At 42.4% G+C, this 20,377-nt stretch overlaps 6 protein-coding genes across 7 annotated transcripts; 3 read left to right on the top strand and 3 right to left on the bottom strand.

Moving 5' to 3' along the window:
- Positions 1-930: 930 nt before the first annotated feature.
- On the bottom strand, positions 931-2,987 carry LOC133840689 (ras-related protein Rac1). Its single transcript, XM_062272648.1, has one exon. It carries the CDS (start codon positions 2,656-2,658, stop codon positions 2,080-2,082), a length of 579 nt encoding a protein of 192 aa, XP_062128632.1. The 5' UTR covers positions 2,659-2,987; the 3' UTR covers positions 931-2,079.
- A 450-nt stretch (positions 2,988-3,437) lies between these two features.
- On the top strand, positions 3,438-5,539 carry LOC133840684 (acetyl-CoA acetyltransferase, cytosolic). The gene is made up of 5 exons (XM_062272644.1): positions 3,438-3,624; positions 3,717-3,838; positions 3,927-4,039; positions 4,291-4,906; positions 4,966-5,539. Exons 1-5 carry the CDS (start codon positions 3,582-3,584, stop codon positions 5,248-5,250), a joined length of 1,179 nt encoding a protein of 392 aa, XP_062128628.1. The 5' UTR covers positions 3,438-3,581; the 3' UTR covers positions 5,251-5,539.
- A 1,422-nt stretch (positions 5,540-6,961) lies between these two features.
- LOC133840683 (5'-nucleotidase domain-containing protein 1) lies at positions 6,962-9,008 on the bottom strand. Its single transcript, XM_062272643.1, has one exon. The coding sequence runs from the start codon at positions 8,871-8,873 to the stop codon at positions 7,272-7,274; it is 1,602 nt and encodes a 533-aa protein (XP_062128627.1). The 5' UTR covers positions 8,874-9,008; the 3' UTR covers positions 6,962-7,271.
- Positions 9,009-9,266: 258 nt separating this feature from the next.
- Positions 9,267-13,601, top strand: LOC133840678 (RNA polymerase-associated protein CTR9 homolog). The gene is made up of 5 exons (XM_062272634.1): positions 9,267-9,445; positions 9,539-9,637; positions 9,700-10,632; positions 10,692-11,528; positions 11,805-13,601. The coding sequence occupies exons 1-5, from the start codon at positions 9,404-9,406 to the stop codon at positions 13,458-13,460; spliced, it is 3,567 nt and encodes a 1,188-aa protein (XP_062128618.1). The 5' UTR covers positions 9,267-9,403; the 3' UTR covers positions 13,461-13,601.
- Positions 13,575-15,161, bottom strand: LOC133840687 (lipid droplet-associated hydrolase). The gene is made up of 2 exons (XM_062272646.1): positions 14,537-15,161; positions 13,575-14,464 (listed from the first exon to the last, which is right to left on the bottom strand). Exons 1-2 carry the CDS (start codon positions 14,742-14,744, stop codon positions 13,731-13,733), a joined length of 942 nt encoding a protein of 313 aa, XP_062128630.1. The 5' UTR covers positions 14,745-15,161; the 3' UTR covers positions 13,575-13,730.
- A 171-nt stretch (positions 15,162-15,332) lies between these two features.
- LOC133840679 (probable E3 ubiquitin-protein ligase HERC4) lies at positions 15,333-20,205 on the top strand. 2 transcript variants are annotated; one of them, XM_062272635.1, is made up of 9 exons: positions 15,333-15,833; positions 15,899-16,076; positions 16,226-16,459; positions 16,951-17,677; positions 17,737-17,998; positions 18,063-18,395; positions 18,458-18,745; positions 18,802-19,737; positions 19,804-20,205. In XM_062272635.1, exons 1-9 carry the CDS (start codon positions 15,765-15,767, stop codon positions 19,954-19,956), a joined length of 3,180 nt encoding a protein of 1,059 aa, XP_062128619.1. In that variant the 5' UTR covers positions 15,333-15,764; the 3' UTR covers positions 19,957-20,205. The 2 variants fall into 2 exon arrangements, with proteins under 2 accessions (XP_062128619.1, XP_062128620.1); XM_062272636.1 differs by having other exon boundaries at positions 15,334-15,833; positions 15,899-16,061.
- Positions 20,206-20,377: the final 172 nt, after the last annotated feature.

Raw genomic sequence — 20,377 nt, 5'->3', positions numbered from 1 at the left:
TATATATGTATGTAGACATGAGGGGTATTCAAGATGCAGTTTTCTACAATTCATTTGGTCATTAAAATTTGGGGAAATACTTAAATTGGAATCCCCTTATCGGTTTTTTGATTGATGACTTGGGGGTGGCGGAGTTTAAATGCAATTTCAGATATAAAAACAAAGGGAAGTATTTCATTTATTTACTCAAGATTATATACTTTCAAGATGCAGTTTCCAATTAGAGATTTCATATATAGAGACTTCTAAATAAATAAATATATTAAAAAATTAGAATTAGTTGAATGATAATGAATACAATAAATAATATATAAGCTTGCCAAAAAGCGAAAAAAGGTTTTAAGATTGTTTTGCCACATCGCAGATAGTATTACCATAAATTTGAATTCAATTCCGAAAAACTTGTAGCAATTTTTTGTTCCTTCTTATGAAAAGGTAACAAATAAACATTTCCTCATTATCTTCTGAATCAAATAAATTATTTTATCTGCTACATAAAATATAAAATGTATATAAATGGGTCTGAAATAAAAACTATGTATAACAATAACAGAACTAAAAATTGTATAAGAAAAAAAGTGAAAGTGTTTCAAAAATGTTGTTCTTTCAAAAATTAAATAAAAATTCCGACTAAATAAACGTATAATAAAATGAATACGTATTTACAACCAAATTGATTTATTATATTCAGGTAGACTTACCTTTTTCTTGAAATGCCTTTATGAGGTAATAAGTCTTGTAAATTGTAGCTTCAAGTAAAGCTGTAATTATTTATATTGCAGTCAATATACAATTATATAGTTTTTTTTATATGCTTTATTTTGAATTCCATTGACACATTTATGTATGTATTTTATGTATGTTATTAATTTGTTGCGGCTTTATTTCTCGACGTTTTTTTCGTTATTTAAAATACAAAGTACTCGAAAGTTGTTTTTTTGTTTTCTGTGGTTTTTCTTTGTGTGTATTTTAAATCAGTACATGTACATAGTATACGAAGGACATTATCTTATTAATATTATTATTATGTAGCTCCTGGATGTAGCAATTAAAAAGTTGTTGGTTCCACAATATACGGAAATTGCGCGAGATGCCATTTAGGAATTGCATCCCAACTTGGGCATCAAGATTTATCAAATCTCTCACTTTGACTTTTACATTTATAGTATTTATATTTTTGTATGTGTTTGTGTGATTTTCTTTTTTCTTTCTATAATATTCTGCCTAATCTTTGCCATATTCCAGCTTCTATCTTCGATTCTCAGCAACAGTTTTATTTTGTCAATCAAACATCTAAATACAATATGTGTATAGTTATCATATTTGTTTTTCTTTCTTTAAATTGTAATTGCAATGGAACGTTTACTGACTTTATCATCATCATCATCATCATACTCATCATCTACATTAAGAGGCGATTGAAAAAACACATTTTCCTTTTTCAGTTTTATGCTGTTGCGACTATTCGGCTCCTTAGATACAATTTTCCTTCTATAAAGTTCCTTCATTTTATAGTTTTTTTTTTGTTTTGTTTTTGGTTTTACAACATTAATTTTTAATTAACTTTTAGTTCAAATTAATGCACATGGTTGAAATTAGTAAGGAGGAGGAAATTTTAAAGGGAAGTAAACAAAAACACACGAAACGAAACAAGTGAAGAAAACGACAAAGGACGAATTAACAGGAAACAGAAACAGAACTTGTAAAGTTAGTAGAAAATTCGGTTTTCCCAAGTGTGTGTGTTGTTTATGAGAGTCTGTGTGTGTGTGTGGGCAAGTTTTAACAAAGCAAAAATAACGGCACAGGATTATATTCCTTCAAACTTCCTGCACCTGGGCACACTTTCAACTTTCAACTCTCCACTCTCCAATCTCTCTATCTTTGACTCTGGCTTACTTTCTCAGCGTGCTGGCTGCTTGCTGCTTAAGTTACATAATTTGTTATTAGTTAATAATGTTACGTTATTAAATAGACTTGACGACAAAATACAAATACAATGCTTCGTGGGTGTTCCTTCTCCATCTCTCTTTCTCAGTGTGTGTGTGTGTGTGTGGCGGTGTGTGTGTGCTTCTCTTAAAATTAGAGCAAGGCGCATTTACGCTTCGACTTGGGCTGCAGAACAGGGCAAAGCACCGATCTGATGGCCTCATCGAACACCGTCTTCAATCCCTTTTGCGTCAGCGCCGAGCACTCCAAATACTTCACAGCGCCAATCTCCTTGGCCATGGCCAGACCCTGGGGATATGTGATGGGCGCCAGTTTCTTGTCGCGCAGCTTCTCAATCGTATTCTTATCGTCGCGCAAATCCAGCTTGGTGCCCACCAAAATGATCGGTGTGCTGGGACAATGGTGACGCACCTCGGGATACCATTTGGCGCGCACGTTCTCAAACGATGCCGGATTCACGAGCGAGAAGCAAATGAGAAAGACATCGGTCTGTGGATACGACAGTGGACGCAACCGATCGTAATCCTCTTGACCGGCCGTATCCCATAATCCCAAGTTAATCGGTTTCGCATCGACCATCACATTGGCCGAATAGTTATCGAATACGGTGGGTATGTATTCGCCGGGGAAGGCATTTGTCGTATAGCTGATGAGCAGGCAAGTCTTACCCACGGCACCGTCGCCTACGACGACACACTTAATCGCCTGCATATTTGTTGCGTTTGCTGCCGCTGCTTTGTGTAGTTGTAGTGTTGTTGTAGTTGTCTTTGGTTAGGGTGGTGTTGGCGTTGTTGTTGTTGCTGTTGGGCGAGGGCTGGGGCTGTTGCTGCTGCTACTGCTGTTGTTCCTGTTGGTGCGGCTCCCTAAAACGTCGACTTTTCGATCCTCACTAGCAATATCTTATCGCTCGCAACCTGTCTGGCAGTCGCAGGATGGGCGCGCTTGTTATATTTGCGTTTTTAATGCGCGTTTTGTGCGTTTTTTATGCAGCAAAAAAAATAATTTTCTGTGTACTGCCTGATATCGTATCGATATAACAACACATCGATAGCGTAAGAAGCAATAATCGCTTATACCGCTTATCGATGTGGTTGCCGGTTTCGGCTATCGATTGTCTGAAGAGTTTGTAAATAAATAAATCAAATGAACATCGTCAATTATTTTATTAATTATGTCAGTAAAAATAACAAATAATATAAAACATATGATTATTTTTATTTGGCTTATAATTCATAAAAAGTTATTAAATGCAGCAACAACTAAGAAAAGGAATGGGCTAAGGAAATTCAAGTTATTTAAAAAAATTAACGTATTTCTTACTTAAAGATGCAGCTAATATTAAATTGTGTTGGCAGTAATAATATTTATTAATTTTAATTATTAAACAAAAGTTCAAATAATCTGTTGACTAATCGATTGTCTTGCAGGTGTCACCGTAGCACGCAGAGTCTATCGGCACGGCGAATTCGTTACTGTGAATGGGGTTTTCGCCGGTGTGAAGCCAATTGTTTAAACGCGCTGACTGCAGCAACAGCAACAACAGCTAAGAAGCAACACGTTCGTGCGCGCTATATTTATTGCCTATTTCTTTTGAAATATTATAAACATTTGCTCGATCTTTTTGATTGCCAACCATGTCTGACGTGTACATTGTATCTGCAGCGCGTACACCAATTGGTAAACAACATGATTTTCATAGAAAAGTGATGCAATATTCCCAAAAACACACAAACACTCAACAACAACAAACAAAACTTTCTCTCTTTTAGGTAGCTTCAATGGCACACTTTCTAAACTCAAGGCATCCGATCTGGGCAGTGTGGTGATCAAAGAGGTGCTGCGCAGGGCCAATGTCGAGGCTGCTCAAGTCAACGAAGTCATCATGGGCCAGGTACAAAAGTCTATTCTATATGAATGCTAATTTGATTGTTATGTAAATGCCACCAAAAATACTGCAATTGCTTACTTTTATCGTGCAGGCACTCACGGCGGGTCAAGGTCAAAATCCGGCACGTCAAGCTTCTCTCAAAGCCGGACTGCCCATCGAAGTGCCCGCCTATGGCATCAATATGCTCTGCGGCAGCGGCTTGAAGTGAGTATTGGAAAGATTGGGAAGACTTTTTGATAAACTTATGAATGCATGAGAAGTGCTAATTGAGCTCCTGAAACTAGTTATGGGAAACCTTAGCATGGATTGAAACCTTAACTGAACTGATCACAGTCCACATAGCATGTACTTCAATCAGTGCTTAGCGCAGACGCAAACCAATTGCAGCTTTCAAACACATATTTAACATTTATTTCGAAATGCAGCATTTATTAACCACACGTTTCCCTTCTTAGAACTGTAACGCTTGGCTACCAGGCCATCAGATCAGGAGATGCTCAAATTGTCATTGCCGGCGGCCAGGAAAACATGTCTTTGGCACCACACACACTTCATCTGCGTGCGGGCGTTAAATTGGGCGCTGCTAGCATGGTGGATTCACTGCTGAATGATGGCCTGACCGATGCCATGGATCTGATACACATGGGAGTCACGGCCGAGAATCTCGCTGCAAAGTATCAAATAACCCGCGAGGCTCAAGATGCGTTTGCTGTGCAATCCCAGCAACGTGCTGGCCACGCACAACAACAAGGCTTCTTTGATAAGGAGATTGTGTCAGTGGAGATTAAGGATCGCAAGGGTACCACACAGTTTGCCAAGGATGAGTACATTAAGGCGGACAGCAGCGTGGAAGGTTTACAAAAGCTGCGCGCTGCCTTCAAGGAGAATGGCACCGTAACGCCTGGAAATGCTTCGGGCGTGAATGATTCAGCGGCTGCGTTGCTGCTCATGTCGGGCGAGGAGGTGAACAAGCGTGGTCTCAAGCCGCTGGCCAAGATTGTGGGCTGGACGCAAAGCGGCATTGAGCCCAACGTAATGGGACTGGGTCCAGTGACAGCGGTGGAGGCTTTGGTAAGTCATTGAATAGTCTACAAATAGTGGAAACTTATTGAAGATTTATATTTTGTTAGCTAACGAAGCTCAACTGGAGTCGCGATGATGTGGATCTGTATGAGCTGAATGAAGCATTCGCTGCCCAATCGCTGGCTGTGCTGCAGTGCCTCCAACTGGATAGCAGCAAGGTGAATGTGAATGGCGGCGCAATTGCTTTGGGTCATCCAATTGGTGCTTCAGGTGCACGTGTGCTTGTCACGTTGCTCTACGCTCTGGAACGCACTGGCGGACGTCGTGGCATCGCCTCCCTCTGCATTGGCGGTGGCATGGGCATCGCTTTAGCTGTTGAGCGAATCATTTAAAACATTTAAGCTGCCAGCCAATTAGCTCAATTTGCATCAATTTTCCACTACTTGTTGTCAGGTGTACAGTTTACTGTATTATTCATTTTCCTTTTGGGTATTTCAAATGGTCACAAAAGTTGCAAAAACATATTGTATTTTAGCTTGCATTGTATTTTTCGAAATTAATGTAAATGTTATGCGACATTGTTCGTTATTTATTTAGACTTACAGATGTAAAGAAGCACGGGTATAATTAAACTTTTAACTATTTATAAAAATTCTTTATGAAAAATACTATATATTAAAATGACTTTTGTTATAGTATACACTGTATTGTATAGTATATACTGTATAGTAATAGAGTATATACTGTATAGTGTTATAGTTATTTATAGTTTCCTTTTTATACTTTGTTTTACATATTTAAAGCAAGTTGCATTTTATTTGTCGAAATTAGTAATTCTTTTATGAGGCATTTTCTTTATCTATGGATATAATTCAACTTTTTAACTATATAAATTCTATATGAAAAATTCAATACGAAAAATACTATATTTAAAAGTGACTTTTGGCAAGTCTTTAGTTAGTTTTAGTTATTAGCTAAGCCTCTCTGGGATCGTATATTAAAGGGTTTTGTTTACAAAGGCAAATTTCCATTTACAACATTGACGATTAGGTTGGAAAATTTTACAATTTCGAGATTGTTATTTTGAATTTAATTTCGAAATACAAATTTGATAGGAACAGCTTCAAAATTCTACTCTTTACGGGATATAACAATATCTGAGTTTAATACTCTTGTTAGTTCATCGAATTATTTGATTCAAGCGAATTCAACCTCGAGAAAATATTTGAATTACAAAACAATTGCGTGTTTCTCTTTCAGACAATTTTCATTTAGAAATTCTTGGAATTTCATTGCACACAATATGCAAAAATATACAATTTATGGAACACAACAGTTGTTGGTTGTAAATAATCTATATATATGTATATCGCCTCGAATTCCAATTGATGCACTTACAAGTGCTTATAAAAATATTTGAAAATAGGGCAATTGCATAAACCTCATAAGTTGTTAAAAGTATAGATTATAACAGTTATAAATTGTAGCACAACTATGTATATATGTATGTACATATCGAGTATAACAGTTATTCGGGATTAATTCTAATTGAATCTCATGATTAAATTGTTGCACTACGAATACATTTCACAATACTTGAAATAAACAAGAGCGTATCATAAAGGGGAATAATAGTTAATTGAATCCCACAGAATCAGCACAATTTATAGCGCATACAAATTTTGGATTGAATGTGTTATAAAAGAATATATCATATATACAAGTTTATAGTTTTTCGAGATTAATTCGCAATTGAATCACGTAATGAAATTGTTGCATTTACAAATACATTTCAGAAATTTTCGAAATTGCGATAAACAAAATTTATAAAACACAAGAGTATGTCATAAAAGGGGAATAATATCCCACAGAATTTCCACAATATATTGTATATAACAGTTTCTAGTTTTTCAGGATTAATTTCAATTGAATCTTGTGGTTATAAATACAATTCACAATACTTGAAATTCAATTGAGAAAAATACAATTTTTAGGGTAATACTTTTACTATTTTAAAATGCAACTGCATCTTGTTATTTAATTTGAATTCAAGATGAGAAATTGAAAGATTATATCAAAAATAAATATGCTTCAGAAACTTAAAAACATTTTAAAATTTTTAAAACGTATTCACTTTTGATAGAATCTGTTTTGAATCTCTCGTCTTGAATTAAAATAAAATATTAAGAACTTGTTGCACTTGCAAATAGAGTTGGAAATACACTTTATAGGCCACAACAATGCCTGAGTCGAAAAATGTTCTATTATAAGATGCATTATATAGTATAAGGGTTAACAATCTCTATGGCTTTTTATTGTACTTCAAATTGAATGCAGTTCGCGAGCAGGTTATCAACGTCAGGTCAACGTCATCAGGTTGCTTATCACCATCATCCATCTTCATTCTGATTCATTAAATGCTGCCGCCATGCCAAGAGGTCGTTAGGTTGGTACTCAGCAATTGCTTGGGCAGTGTTGGATAGAAGCCATTCACATTGTTGGACACAATGCGCTCGGTGGGCGACAAAGCAGCCATTTGTTCCATGGACGACACACAGATCTGTGCGTAGTTGGCGATGAAACCGGACCAAAGAGTCGGCGTGTTGTTAATGATGAAATAGGAATCCCAGAAATTGGATGAGACCACCGCATTGAAGGCGTAGTTCTGTTGATCCACCATTGACAACTCCTCCACAATGGCCACCGTATCAAAGTCCCGATGCTTGACCGGCGTATAGACGTCCTGGATGATGTTGTCCCCGAAATACAAAGCACGCGCCTCGCTCGTCTCCTTGTTCAACAGCTTGGCCATGGCCTGATGCAACTGATGCCAGTTGCCCTGCGAATAGATCTCGCCCAGCTTCAAATCCGCCTGCAGACTCAGCTCACTGTTGGGCACCTCACGCTTGGCATCCGCATCCACGGCCATGAAAGGACGCTGCATGGTAAAGAATCCGGGTTTCTTGGCAAACGTCAGCACAAAATCAAATTGCTGCTGCCAATCGGCGCCCAGCGCCTGAGTTGCAGTCAGATTGGCAAAGTCAATGTTGGAGCCGGTGAGCAGAAACAGTTTCTTGCCATTGGCGCGCAGCTCACGCAGCCAATCAATCAGCTTTCGGCTGCTTTGGAGTACATAGCGTTGTGGCTCCGCCCGCATGGCCTTAAAGTAGAGACTCTTGTCGTTGCTGAAGTTATCCCGACTGTAGTTGTGCATCAGACCATCGAGCAGATCATGCCACACTCGATACTCCTTGACTGCGCCGCCTGCTGCTTTGTCCACCAAGTCCACAGCCTGGGCAAACACCAGAGCAGCGGGCATATCAAAGTAGTCCATCAGTGCACGCATCTGCAGTGCAGCCGGACCATTCCACGTGGACAGTGGATCATTGTAGAAGGCTGTGGTGACATCCCAACGTCGTTCTGGGCCATAGATGGCCACAATCTCTGCATCGCTAAGGAGCCGCGTGCCGTGTGTGGCACGCAGCACTTGTGCCTCATTGCTCAGCTTCAGCACATTGCCACGCGTGCCGTCCAACATTAAACCCTTCTGCAAGAAGTCAAGGTCCAGCTGCTGAGTCAACAGCGCCGGCGAGTAACCTTTGTGCTCCACCAGATATTGCTTGAGCACATTGTAGATTAATGTCGACATCTCCAGCAGATCGTAGCGCAAAAGCGTGCCATCGAGATCGAAGCCAATGATGTCGTAGTCCATCAACGTTAATTCCTTGCAATACGAATTCATTATTGTGCTTGCCGAATAGCGAGAGTATTTTGTTGTTGTTAACTGTGCGGCTGTCGTCGGTTGAATGGGTCGTCGGCTGAGCAGCTGATTGTTGTTGTTGTTGTCTCGTGTGCAATTTTGCGCCAATTTTACGTAGCCTCGACAGCCGTTACGTAAGTGCCTGTGAACATCTGTTTGACTTTGTTTGTATACTTCCCTTGCTATTGTTGTTATTGCTGCTGCTGTTGTGGCGCCCACTTGGCACACGCCCACCCGCCGGACACACGCGTGCATTTTGTTATTTGATTGATCTAGCACATTTCTCGCTTTAAATTTTGAACTTTTTTATTAATTTTACTATTTATTTGTATTTTGCTACATTATTTTTTATCAATAATACACTATGCACTGCCAACTCACAACAGCTCGTGCCTAACTATCGATAGCACTTTGGTAGTGAGACCTTAAACGATTGAATATGTGGTATATGGTATATACCATATATTAATACATAGGCATTGGAAATATTGAAAAATATGGAAATGCATTGGAAATGTAGAAACAAAGTAGATTTATTTATAAGTCTTAAACTAAAATTGAAAATAATTATTTTTTATTATTATTTATTATTTATATATTTGACTGCAAAAAATATCGATAAATCGAATAAGCAACTCTACTCGACGAGCATCGCAACTCGCCGGAGTGTGAATGTTTTCTTTTCGGGTACCGCATTAAAAGAAATATAAGTTGTGATTTTCGTAGCGAAAATACGCGTTTAATTTGCCCAAGTGTTTGGCCCGCGAGCCACGCCAGCCGCCATAATGTCCACATGCATCGAAATTCCGCTGCAGGACACAGACGAAGTGAGTTTTGAGAAGCTTCACAAGCAGCATCCTCAACAACGCGACCGCGTTTGCAAAAAAAAAAAAATGATACCATGAAAAATATGCTTACAGGTTATCGAGGTGGATCCGGATCAATTGCCAGAATGCTCGGAAGTGTTTAGCATTCTGCTGCAGGAGCGTGCTCCACTGCACGTCTGGGTTAATGTGGCTGTACGTATAGCAATAAATAAATAATCCTCTCCAGCTCATATCCAATTGTGACTTTTCTGCAGTTGGCTTACTACAAGCAAAAGAAGACTGATGACTTCATTACGCTGCTGGAGGCAGCACGTGAAAAGGGCACCAAGGACTACCGTGACTTTAAAACGGATCAAATGCGTGCCCTCGACATGTTGGCCGCCCACTACGTGCAGGAGGCGTATCGTGAAAAGTCTAAGGACAAGAAACGCGAGCTCTTCATGAAGGCCACCAATCTGTACACGAGTGCGGATAAGATCATTATGTACGATCAAAGCCATTTGCTCGGCCGCGCCTACTTCTGTCTGCTTGAGGGCGATAAAATGGATCAGGCAGATGCTCAGTTCAATTTTGTGTTGAATCAGTCGCCCTCGAATATTCCATCGCTGCTGGGCAAAGCGTGTATTGCGTTCAATCGCAAGGACTATCGCGGTGCCATGGCATTCTACAAGAAAGCACTGCGAACGAATCCCAATTGCCCGGCCAATGTGCGCATTGGCATGGCGCATTGTTTCCTCAAGATGGGCAATGCCGAGAAGGCCAAGCTGGCCTTTGAGCGTGCCCTGCAGCTGGATCAGCAGTGTGTGGGCGCCTTGATTGGTCTGGCGGTACTCAAGCTCAATCAACTGGAGCCGGAGTCCAATAAGCTCGGTGTGCAGATGCTGTCCAAAGCCTACACTATTGACAATGCCAATCCGATGGTCTTGAATCATTTGGCTAATCATTTCTTCTTCAAAAAGGACTATCAAAAGGTGCATCATCTGGCTCTGCATGCTTTCCACAACACGGAGAACGAGGCGATGCGTGCCGAGAGTTGTTATCAACTGGCGCGCAGTTTTCATGCCCAGAGCGATTACGATCAGGCTTTCCAGTACTATTATCAGTCCACGCAGATTGCGCCGGCCAACTTTGTGCTGCCCCACTATGGACTGGGCCAGATGTACATCTATCGCGGTGACACAGAGAATGTAAGTAAAGTTTTATCACTGAATTAAACAGATTTAATATCATTTTCTTCATTTTACAGGCTGCTCAGTGCTTCGAGAAGGTGCTGAAGATTCAGCCAGGCAACTACGAGACCATGAAGATTCTGGGCTCACTCTATGCGCACTCCAATTCGCAGACCAAGCGCGACATGGCGAAGACTCATCTTAAGAAGGTCACCGAACAGTTTCCCGAGGACATTGAGGCCTGGATTGAATTGGCACAGATCTTGGAGCAGAATGATCTGCAAGCCTCGCTTAATGCCTATGGCACTGCGTCCAGCATTTTGCGAGACAAAGCTAAGTATGAGATTCCGGCGGAAATTCAAAACAATGTCGCTTCTCTGCACTATCGTTTGGGCAATCTGAAAATGGCCAAGGATACGTTGGAGTCTGCGTTGCAACACGCCAGCTCCGAAATGGATAAAGATGTCAAGTACTACGAGTCCATTCAAGTCACGATGAAGTACAATTTGGCACGCTTAAACGAGGCCATGAGCAGCTTTGATGTGGCCGATAAACTATACAAGGAGATTCTCCAGGAGCATCCCAATTACATTGATTGCTATCTACGTTTGGGTTGCATGGCTCGTGACAAGGGTTTAATCTTTGTGGCCTCCGATTTCTTCAAGGATGCGCTGAACATCAACAATGATAATCCCGATGCTAGATCATTGTTGGGCAATTTGCATTTGGCCAAAATGCAGTTTGCTCTCGGCCAAAAGAACTTTGAAACTATATTGAAGAATCCGGCAACAGCTTCGGATGCGTATTCGTTGATTGCGCTGGGCAATTTCTCGCTGCAAACGCTGCATCAGCCCAGTCGCGACAAGGAGAAGGAACGCAAGCATCAGGAGAAGGCGTTGGCCATTTTCAAGCAGGTAAGCGAGAAGAGATTGAAGCAAAATAGTTTGAGAAGGTAAACCTTATGTTTTGGTTCGAAATTCAAATGATTCATATTGAACTTTAAACAGAAATAATCTAATTTATTGATAACGCTACTATATAAACATTATTCGAGTTTACGAACAAGAATTTTTGTTCTTTATACGGTTCACTTTCTTCATCAAGTTCACATTGTTATCTAAAACCAAAACGCTTCAATTGCCATCTCTCTCTTGTTATCAATTTTAACCTTTTGAACTTTTTTTTTGCAGGTTCTGCGCACTGATCCACGTAACATTTGGGCCACCAATGGCATTGGCGCCGTCCTCGCCCACAAGGGATGCGTCATTGAGGCGCGTGACATCTTCGCCCAGGTGCGTGAAGCCACCGCGGACTTCTGCGACGTGTGGCTGAACATTGCCCACGTCTATGTGGAGCAGAAGCAATACATTAGCGCCATTCAGATGTACGAGAATTGCATGAAGAAGTTCTACAAGCACAACAACGTTGAGGTGATGCAGTACCTCGCTCGTGCCTATCTCCGCGCCAACAAGCTGGTCGAGGCCAAGGCTGTGTTGCTGAAGGCGCGTCGCGTTGCGCCCCAGGATACGGTGCTGCTATTCAACATTGCTGTGGTGCTGTCGCGCCTGGCCATGGCCATACTTAAGGATGAGAAGTCCACACTGGAAGTGGTGTTGCAGGCGGTGCATGAACTGGAGCTGGCGCACAAGTATTTCCAATACTTGTCAGTGCACGGCGACAAGACGCGATTCAACATCGAAGTGGCTGCCGTGGAGGCCAACACATGTCAGGATCTGTTGTCGCAGGCGCAGTATCATGTGGGACGCGCTCGTCGTATCGATGAGGAGGAGCGCACGCTGCGACGTCGCCAAGAGGAGGAGCGTGAAGCCTTCAAGCTGAAGGTGGCGGAGCAACGCAAGCGTCGTGAGGAGGAAGCAAAGACAACAAAAGATCAATTGCTGGCCAAGCGACAGGAGTACGTGGAGAAGACCAAGAATTTGCTGATTATAGCCGATGCACCTACCGAAAAGGAGCGCAAAAAGGGCAGCGGACGACCGCGCAAGGATGACTACATTTCCGGTACCGACAGCGGAGATGGAGGGGGCGGTGGCGAAGGCAATGAACGTCCAGCGAAGAAGAAGAGCAAAGGGGAGCGCAAGAAGGGAAGTGGCGGACGCAAACGCAAGACGGAGAAATATGAGAGCGATAGCGAAGAGGAATCTGGCGGACGCGGCGGCGGCGACAAGAAGCGCAAGAAGAAGAAGCAACAGGCAGCTAAGGCTGTCAAGGAGTCGAAGGAGAAGCTGTCGGGCAAGCAGCGGCTCAAGATTGTGTCCAAGGAGACCATCTCGACCAGCGAGTCGGAGAGCGACGGCAAGCGGAGCAGAAGTCGCAGCAGGAGTAGGAGCAAGTCCGGCAGTCGTTCGGGCAGCGCCAGTGGCAGCAATCGCAGTCGCTCCGGCAGCCGAAAGAGCGGCAGTCGTAGCCGTAGTCGGAGCGCAAGTGGAAGTGGCAGCGATCGGGGACGCAAACGCAGCAGGAGTCGCAGTGGCAGCGGCAGTGAAAGCGATGGCGTTGCTCAGCGCAAGCGTGCCAAGAATCGCATTGAATCTGGCGGCGAATCGGATCGTTCGCGTTCCAAGTCACGTTCGCGAACACGCTCCAAATCCGGCTCTCGCTCCCGTTCTCGTTCACGCTCCAAGTCTGGCTCTCGTTCGAAGTCGGGCTCCCGTTCACGTTCTCGCTCCCGTTCTGGCTCCAAGTCGCCATCTCGTTCACGTTCTCGTTCGCATTCACGTTCCCGCTCCAAGTCGAAGTCGAAGTCCAAATCCAGGTCACGCTCACGCTCTGGTTCCGGCTCCCGATCGCCGTCACGCTCCCGTTCTGGATCGCCGGCCAGCAATTGATAGCTGATTGATGCCCCAATCCTTTCTTTGTACAATTTCAAAATGCAAATGTTAAATGAAGCAACTGCAAAAGACTTGCAATGCAATTAAAGATACAAAAACAACAAGTTAAAATAATGTTCGTTTTCGTGTATATTTCTCTACCAACTTTAAAATGGTATTTGTATTCACAATGCATCTGTCTGGAAAGAAATTTCGAGAGAGCTACTTTTACGCTTACAAACTTAATTAAGATTAGGCAACAATTGGCTAACTGACAACACTTGCAACTCAGTTGGATTGCACATTTTGCTGTATCATGTTGCTGACAATAGTGGCCATCGGTTTGGAATGACGCAGCACAAAGGCGTGAGCAATCTTCTTGCTGTCTAGCTTTGCATCCACCTGGGGAAATTTCTGCTTCAGTTGCTCATAGTAGGACACAGGCACCCAGCCATCTGTGGTGCCATAATAGAACGTTAACAGCCCTAAATTCTCCTGCACCAGCTCGCGTTGTAAACCACGGACTCGGGCCATTTCATCGTCGGCCAAGAAGACAACTTTCTCGGCCACCGATGCCTTGGTGTACTTTAGAGCCGTGCCCGTGAATTGTTTGGGAATGGAAAAGATGAGGAAATAGATTTGAATGAGCAGGATTCGTAACCAAACGGGGAGCACATTGAAAAACGTGAAAAACACGTAACCAAAGACGGAATATAACGGCATAGCGATCTTGGTGAAGAGCCAGCCATTGGGTGATTCCATCATGCGTTCGATGGTGGGGAAAAGCATGTAACACTTTTTGACTCGCTGCCTTATCTCCTGCTCCTGCAGCAGCTGGAGTATCATCCAGGCGCCAATCGAGTGACCAATCAAATGTATTTTCACATCACGCGGCACATACTTCTTAATGAACTCGATTTTGTGCGTAATTTGACCGTCCAAATTGAACAGCTCTTGATTGCCACTCAGTTGGGGCACTTCGCGTATGCTGGCGGCGGGAGGATCATCATGGCCAGCGTGACCTTGAAGGAAGAGTTAGATTAAAATGGGAAAATTACTGGTTTTAAATCCAGATGTCTAGGATTGTACTTTACCTATCACCCACACTGGTAAATTTTGTCCACTGGAGCCCAGCTCCTTTCGCAGTGCATCGCCAAACTCTGTGTAGAATCCAGGTAATCCCGGATTACCTGTTATGCAAATAACCAATTCCTTGGTATCGTTGAGCGACTCTTCAATCCATTTGCCCCACGTTATAATGTGCGTGGGTATATTATTTATGTTTACAAACGCTTCCTGCATTTTCCTTCCTTATGTTTTTGTTGGCGTGGCAACAAACAACGAACAACTGTTCGATGATGACCAAATAATACCATAAACAGGTGAAAATCAATGAGACTTTTCCCTCGCTGCAACCGGTTTTTAAAATAGCACTAACCCACTTCAAAGACCGTTAACTTTTGTATTTTTCAATTACGCGGGTTAATCACCAATATGATGGCAGCTATACGGTTGCCTTTTTGGCTTTAATCTACTGTTGTAAATTTTAATTGCACACAAAAAGGGCAGAGTTCAGTCATCAGCTTACTTATTTCGCCGGCTAGAATTTGCCAACTGCTCTAAATGGCGCTGTCCACTCTCCCATCGATAATCAGAACCGTGGCAATTTATTTACTTATGTTTATTGAATAATTTTTTAAATGACAAGAAGAATTTGCAAAATTATATTAAACACTTTTCAATGATAAATATTCTTTGGAAAGATTCTCAAGTTACAACTACTAATCGCATTAACAGCCTGTCTCTTCGATATCGATTGTTATCGATAGTCGAGGGCAGTTGCATCTAGTTGCTTGGGACTTTTAGCCGTGCCAAACAGTTGGCAGTCCCGTTTATTATTTGTTGGTTTCTTTTGTTGTTGTTGCGGTTTTGATTTGTTATAATTTGCTATTTGTTTCTAGAAGAGCATTCGACTTTAAAGCTTTAATCCATTTCGTGTTAAAAACAGACACATACTCAATGTGTCAATAAATCGAACCAGGTAGTTTCCAAGTGCATGAAAAATATATTCTCTGCTGCAGTGCATCTTATTGGAAATGCAGTTGTGTGTGTAGGGGAATAAAAGCTAAAACAAATAAAAGTAAAGAATGTTGCCTCAACTTTGTGGAAGCATTCTCGAACTTTCGGCGATATCACAACAAATTGGACAGCGGCTACAGAGTGGCAAAAGTGATTACAATAGATTACAATAAGCACACACATACAAATACAACGAATATAACTGCTTTGGAAAAAGGGGGTAGAAAGGGTGAGTGAAGCACCATGGAATTGTACTGCTGGGGCAACACATCCCATGGCCAATTGGGTCTGGGCGGCATTGAGGATGAACAGGTAAACATATGAGATTCCGCTTTGGATTGAAATAGATTTTGAATTTTTCGTCATCTCTGCTTTAGATATTGACGCCCAGAAAAATACCGTGGAAACCGGATTCGTCGGTGGTACAGATTGCATGCGGTCATGGTCATACGCTCTTCCTGACGACCAGCGGAAAGGTTTATGCTTGCGGCAGCAATGATTACTCGCAGCTAGGACACGATCTGCCCACCAAAAGGCCACGTATGTGCCCATTTCGTATGTACAACAAATTCCATTCTCGTTGGTACACTACTTGTCCCTCCCTTTCATTCCCCTTCCACATTTCACCACATGTTGCATGTTATACAGTTCGTGAGTACACTTCACAGCCTGCCCCTCATAACAACTCTTTTTTTTTATTCTAGTGGAAATTCCCGAACTACAGGATTATGTGATAAGTCAGATTGCCTGCGGCAGTCGACACTCGATGGCTCTAACCGATTGGGGTCAGGTGCTCAGCTGGGGTGGCAACGAGTTGGGTCAGCTGGGGCATGCCAACAATCAGGCCAACGAGCTGCCCAAAATTGTGCGTGCTCTGCTCTCCAAGACTGTCGTCCAAGTGGCGTGTGGCAAGAATCATAGCATGGCGTTAACCAGCGGTAAGTAAATTCGATAATCAGAGTTAATCCTAACTTTCTAGTAGCCAATTACATACATACTACAGATACATACATACATATGTATATGTTATATGGCAAGTTTATTTCTTTCTCTTTTTGGGGAAGTCCCATTATATATAAATTTTTGTGTCTGCAACATTATTATTGAATTGCATTATACAAAAGTGTGATCGAAAATAGAAATAATTAAAATTCTGAAGAATGTATTTCAATATGTGTTTATTATAAACATAAACCTTAATTGCATTTTAAATAGAATAAGGAATTTCAAAACCACAAAAATAGAACTTATGCCACTTTTTGCATATTTGTCAGTTAAGTTCAAATTATTAGACAAATCTATTTACTAAAGTCTTAAATAATAGATTTATCTAAGCCTTAGTTAAAGCCTACCAAAAAGGTATCCTAAAGACTTCCTAAGATTTATAACTTTTGTCTTTAAACTATTCCACAACTCTATTCCTTTCCAGGTGGCGAGGTCTATACATGGGGTTCCAATCAGTGTGGTCAACTAGGTGTGCAGTCACCCCATGAGCTATACGACTCCAATCGTCCCATGCTGTTGAACTCATTGCTGGGCATTCCAGTTGCAACAATTGCCTGTGGCGGCAATCACTCGTTTGTCATCTCCAAGTCCGCCGCTGTCTTCGGTTGGGGCAGTAATAATTGCGGCCAACTGGGACTCAATGATGAGACGAATCGTGCTTATCCCACACAGCTGAAAACTCTGCGCACGCTTGGCGTGCGTTTTGTTGCCTGTGGCGATGAGTTCTCCGTCTTCTTGACCAACGAGGGAGGCGTTTTCACTTGCGGCGCTGGAGCATATGGACAGCTGGGACATGGCTACAATGCCAACGAGATGCTGCCGCGCATGGTGGTCGAGCTCATGGGCAGCACCATTTCACAGGTGACCTGCGGCAGTCGTCACACGCTGGCATTGGTGCCATCGCGGGGCCGCATCTATGGCTTCGGTTTGGGCAGCTCGGGGCAGCTGGGAACACGTGGCACCAAGAACTTGAACCTGCCACAGGTTGTGGTTGGTCCTTGGGTGTCGCCCAGTGGCTCTGCATTGCTGCAATCGAATGCTGCTCAGGCTTCGGTGGTCATTCGTCAGATCTTCTCGGGCGGTGATCAATCGATTGTGACCACATCGTACTACGTGGACAAAGTGCCGCCCACCGACTGTCGCATTTACCTGTGAGCAAATCATAATATGATTATTACACGCTGTTCTAATTTCTCTCTTCAATTTGCAGACCCAAATCACAGATTCTGAAGCTGACGGCGGAGGACACAAAACAATGCACTCGCTTCAAGGAGGGCGATCAAAGCGATCTTGATCTACTGCACTCCATGGAGCTGATCTTTAAGAGTCAGGCCTGTATTAATGGTTCGTTTTTAGTGGATGAGGACAAGCATTTCGCCTGCTCGTCACGCAACTATGGCTTGGATCTGAAGAAAGCTCAACTGGCGTTCGACAATTTACGCAAAGTGGAAAATGAGAGCATCAAGCAAGTGGTACACTTTAGTCAAAAGTTGAAGCACAGAGTGGCAAACATTCAAATGTCGAATTCTTTTGTAGATCTGGGAGAACCTGACGAAGGAGTTGATAGGCTCGTTGGTCGCCTCGCCGCCGGATGCGGAAAGCTTGCGTATCTATATATTACTGCCACTCTATCATGAGTTTGGTAATTCCAAGCACTACAAGACACTGCACGTTCCCTTTGCCCATGCCTTCATCAATCTGACGGAGAATCCATACAAGGTGCTCAAGAAATGGTGGACTGATATGCCTCTCGAGTATTTTGAGCAAATGGTGAACAATTATCTTCACGTTGTGATGCACATCATTCGCTTTAAGATGGGTCTCGAGGTCATCGATTACAATCATCGCGATCAGCATTATGGCAGAATGGTGAGTCGCTGAATTTCTATTTGCTGTACATAATACTAATGATTGAATGCCATTGATGGTAGGTCATGCCACGCAATGCAGATTTGGATATAGTGCTGCTCATGCTGTATAAGCTGACGACCATTAACGAATTACGTGAAGATCGTCTCAACTATCAACACTTTCAGTTGCCGGATCTGACCGATTATGTGGATGTGCAGCGAGAATATCTATACTGGGTATTGTCGGATTCGTCACAGCCATTCAACATCTGTCGTTTTCCATTCCTATTCGATGCGTCTGCCAAGACGTCGCTGCTGCAAGCTGATCAAGCGCTTCAAATGCAATCCGCCATTGCGAACTCGATGAATGTGATTAAGTGTATAACAATTTTTGTGTTTATTTACTTATTTTCGTTTGTTTGTAGAATATCATGACACTGCTTCAGTACGGACATAATTCTCAGTTTATTGTCTTGAATGTGACACGAGAGAATATCGTGCAAGACTCTTTGCGTGAACTGCAACGCTACAGTCAAAGGGATCTCAAAAAACCGCTGCGAATCAAGTTTCACGGCGAGGAAGCCGAAGATGCCGGCGGTGTCCGTAAGGAGTTCTTTATGCTGCTGCTGAAGGATCTCATTGATCCCAAGTACGGCATGTTCAAAGAGTTCGAAGACTCTCGTGTCATGTGGTTTGCGGACGTGAGCTTCGAAACGGAGAACATGTACTTCCTCATCGGTGTTCTTTGTGGCTTGGCCATCTACAATTTCATCATTATCAACCTGCCTTTTCCACTGGCTCTCTATAAGAAGCTTCTGGAGAAACCTGTCAATTTAAGCGATTTACGTGAGATGTCGCCTGCAGAGGCGAATTCCTTGCAATCCCTGCTCGATTATGAGGGTGATGACTTTAAGGACACATTCGATTTGACATTTGAGATAACGCGCGACATTTTCGGCGAGCCAGAAACAAAACCTCTGAAGCCTAATGGCGGTCAGATTGCCGTCACAATTGAGAACAGGCAGGAGTTTGTTGATCTCTATGTGGATTTCATATTTAACGAATCCGTTGAGGTGCATTATCGTGCCTTTCACAAGGGTTTCATGAAGGTCTGTTCAGGCAATGTTATGACTCTCTTCCACCCAGAGGAACTGATGGCCGTTGTCACTGGGAACGAGGAATACGATTGGCAGGCACTGGAGGATAATTGTGATTACAAGGAAGGCTACACGTCCGCCGATGAAACGGTGCAATGGTTTTGGGAAGTCTTTCACGATCTGACCGACGCTGACAAGAAGAAATTCCTGCTGTATTTGACAGGCTCAGATCGCATACCCATTCAGGGTATGAAAGCCATCAAGGTATAATTTAATTGCCAACTGTTTTGTTTAAGCTGCTAATTATATTATTATTTTCCATGTCAATAGATTATAATACAACCCACCCAAAACGAACGCAGCCTTCCCGTTGCCCACACATGCTTCAATCTGTTGGATCTGCCACGTTATAAGACCAAGGAGCGACTCAAATATAAGCTACTGCAAGCGATACAGCAAACTCAGGGCTTCAGTCTGGTCTAAACATTTCATAAAATGCCTACGCGCAAGTTGAGTACAGGAAAACTGCTATAATATATTTTTGCATTTGTCCTAAATTCTAAGAACTAGGAAGAACAAAAAGATGAACGCAATTCTTTTCAGAGATCAAATCAACTGAAATGCTATTGTGTACTATATAGCTTTAGATAGCGTTTTTAGTGTAGATAACATATTGTTATAGTAATAAATTTGGTGAATTAACAATAAAAATGGAGTGTGCCTGAAATGAAATCAATTTGTATTATTTGTAAGCAAAATACTTTTCAAATCAACCTCCTCAACAGTTTGGTATATCGATAAACGATAGAAACAAACACGACACGGCACGACTTTGGCACATCGCTATTCAACCGCTGATTGTTGTTGTTGGTCGTGCAAAATGTGGCGGCAATTGGACTGCGGC

Source organism: Drosophila sulfurigaster, chromosome 3, assembly GCF_023558435.1.
Source record: "Drosophila sulfurigaster albostrigata strain 15112-1811.04 chromosome 3, ASM2355843v2, whole genome shotgun sequence".
NCBI classification, from domain to species: Eukaryota; Metazoa; Arthropoda; class Insecta; order Diptera; family Drosophilidae; genus Drosophila; species Drosophila sulfurigaster.
The sequence above is the reverse complement of the archived record's forward strand: the minus strand, read 5'-3'. Positions and strand labels throughout refer to the sequence as shown.

What these genes read in the sequence shown, in the direction of transcription:
- LOC133840678 (XM_062272634.1), top strand. Translation starts at nt 9,404, where the DNA reads ATGTCCACATGCATCGAAATTCCGCTGCAGGACACAGACGAA. An exon ending in ATCGCGGTGACACAGAGAAT is followed by an intron (nt 10,633 to 10,691) that starts GTAAGTAAAGTT and finishes TTCATTTTACAG; the next exon opens with GCTGCTCAGTGCTTCGAGAA. An exon ending in CGTTGGCCATTTTCAAGCAG is followed by an intron (nt 11,529 to 11,804) that starts GTAAGCGAGAAG and finishes TTTTTTTTGCAG; the next exon opens with GTTCTGCGCACTGATCCACG.
- LOC133840689 (XM_062272648.1), bottom strand. Translation starts at nt 2,658, where the DNA reads ATGCAGGCGATTAAGTGTGTCGTCGTAGGCGACGGTGCCGTGGGTAAG.
- LOC133840684 (XM_062272644.1), top strand. Translation starts at nt 3,582, where the DNA reads ATGTCTGACGTGTACATTGTATCTGCAGCGCGTACACCAATTG. An exon ending in ACGAAGTCATCATGGGCCAG is followed by an intron (nt 3,839 to 3,926) that starts GTACAAAAGTCT and finishes TTTATCGTGCAG; the next exon opens with GCACTCACGGCGGGTCAAGG. An exon ending in CTCTGCGGCAGCGGCTTGAA is followed by an intron (nt 4,040 to 4,290) that starts GTGAGTATTGGA and finishes TTCCCTTCTTAG; the next exon opens with AACTGTAACGCTTGGCTACC.
- LOC133840683 (XM_062272643.1), bottom strand. Translation starts at nt 8,873, where the DNA reads ATGCACGCGTGTGTCCGGCGGGTGGGCGTGTGCCAAGTGGGCGCCACA.
- LOC133840679 (XM_062272635.1), top strand. Translation starts at nt 15,765, where the DNA reads ATGGAATTGTACTGCTGGGGCAACACATCCCATGGCCAATTGGGTCTG. An exon ending in ATGAGAGCATCAAGCAAGTG is followed by an intron (nt 17,999 to 18,062) that starts GTACACTTTAGT and finishes ATTCTTTTGTAG; the next exon opens with ATCTGGGAGAACCTGACGAA. An exon ending in CCATTGCGAACTCGATGAAT is followed by an intron (nt 18,746 to 18,801) that starts GTGATTAAGTGT and finishes GTTTGTTTGTAG; the next exon opens with AATATCATGACACTGCTTCA.
- LOC133840687 (XM_062272646.1), bottom strand. Translation starts at nt 14,744, where the DNA reads ATGCAGGAAGCGTTTGTAAACATAAATAATATACCCACGCACATTATA. An exon ending in TTTACCAGTGTGGGTGATAG is followed by an intron (nt 14,465 to 14,536) that starts GTAAAGTACAAT and finishes TCTTCCTTCAAG; the next exon opens with GTCACGCTGGCCATGATGAT.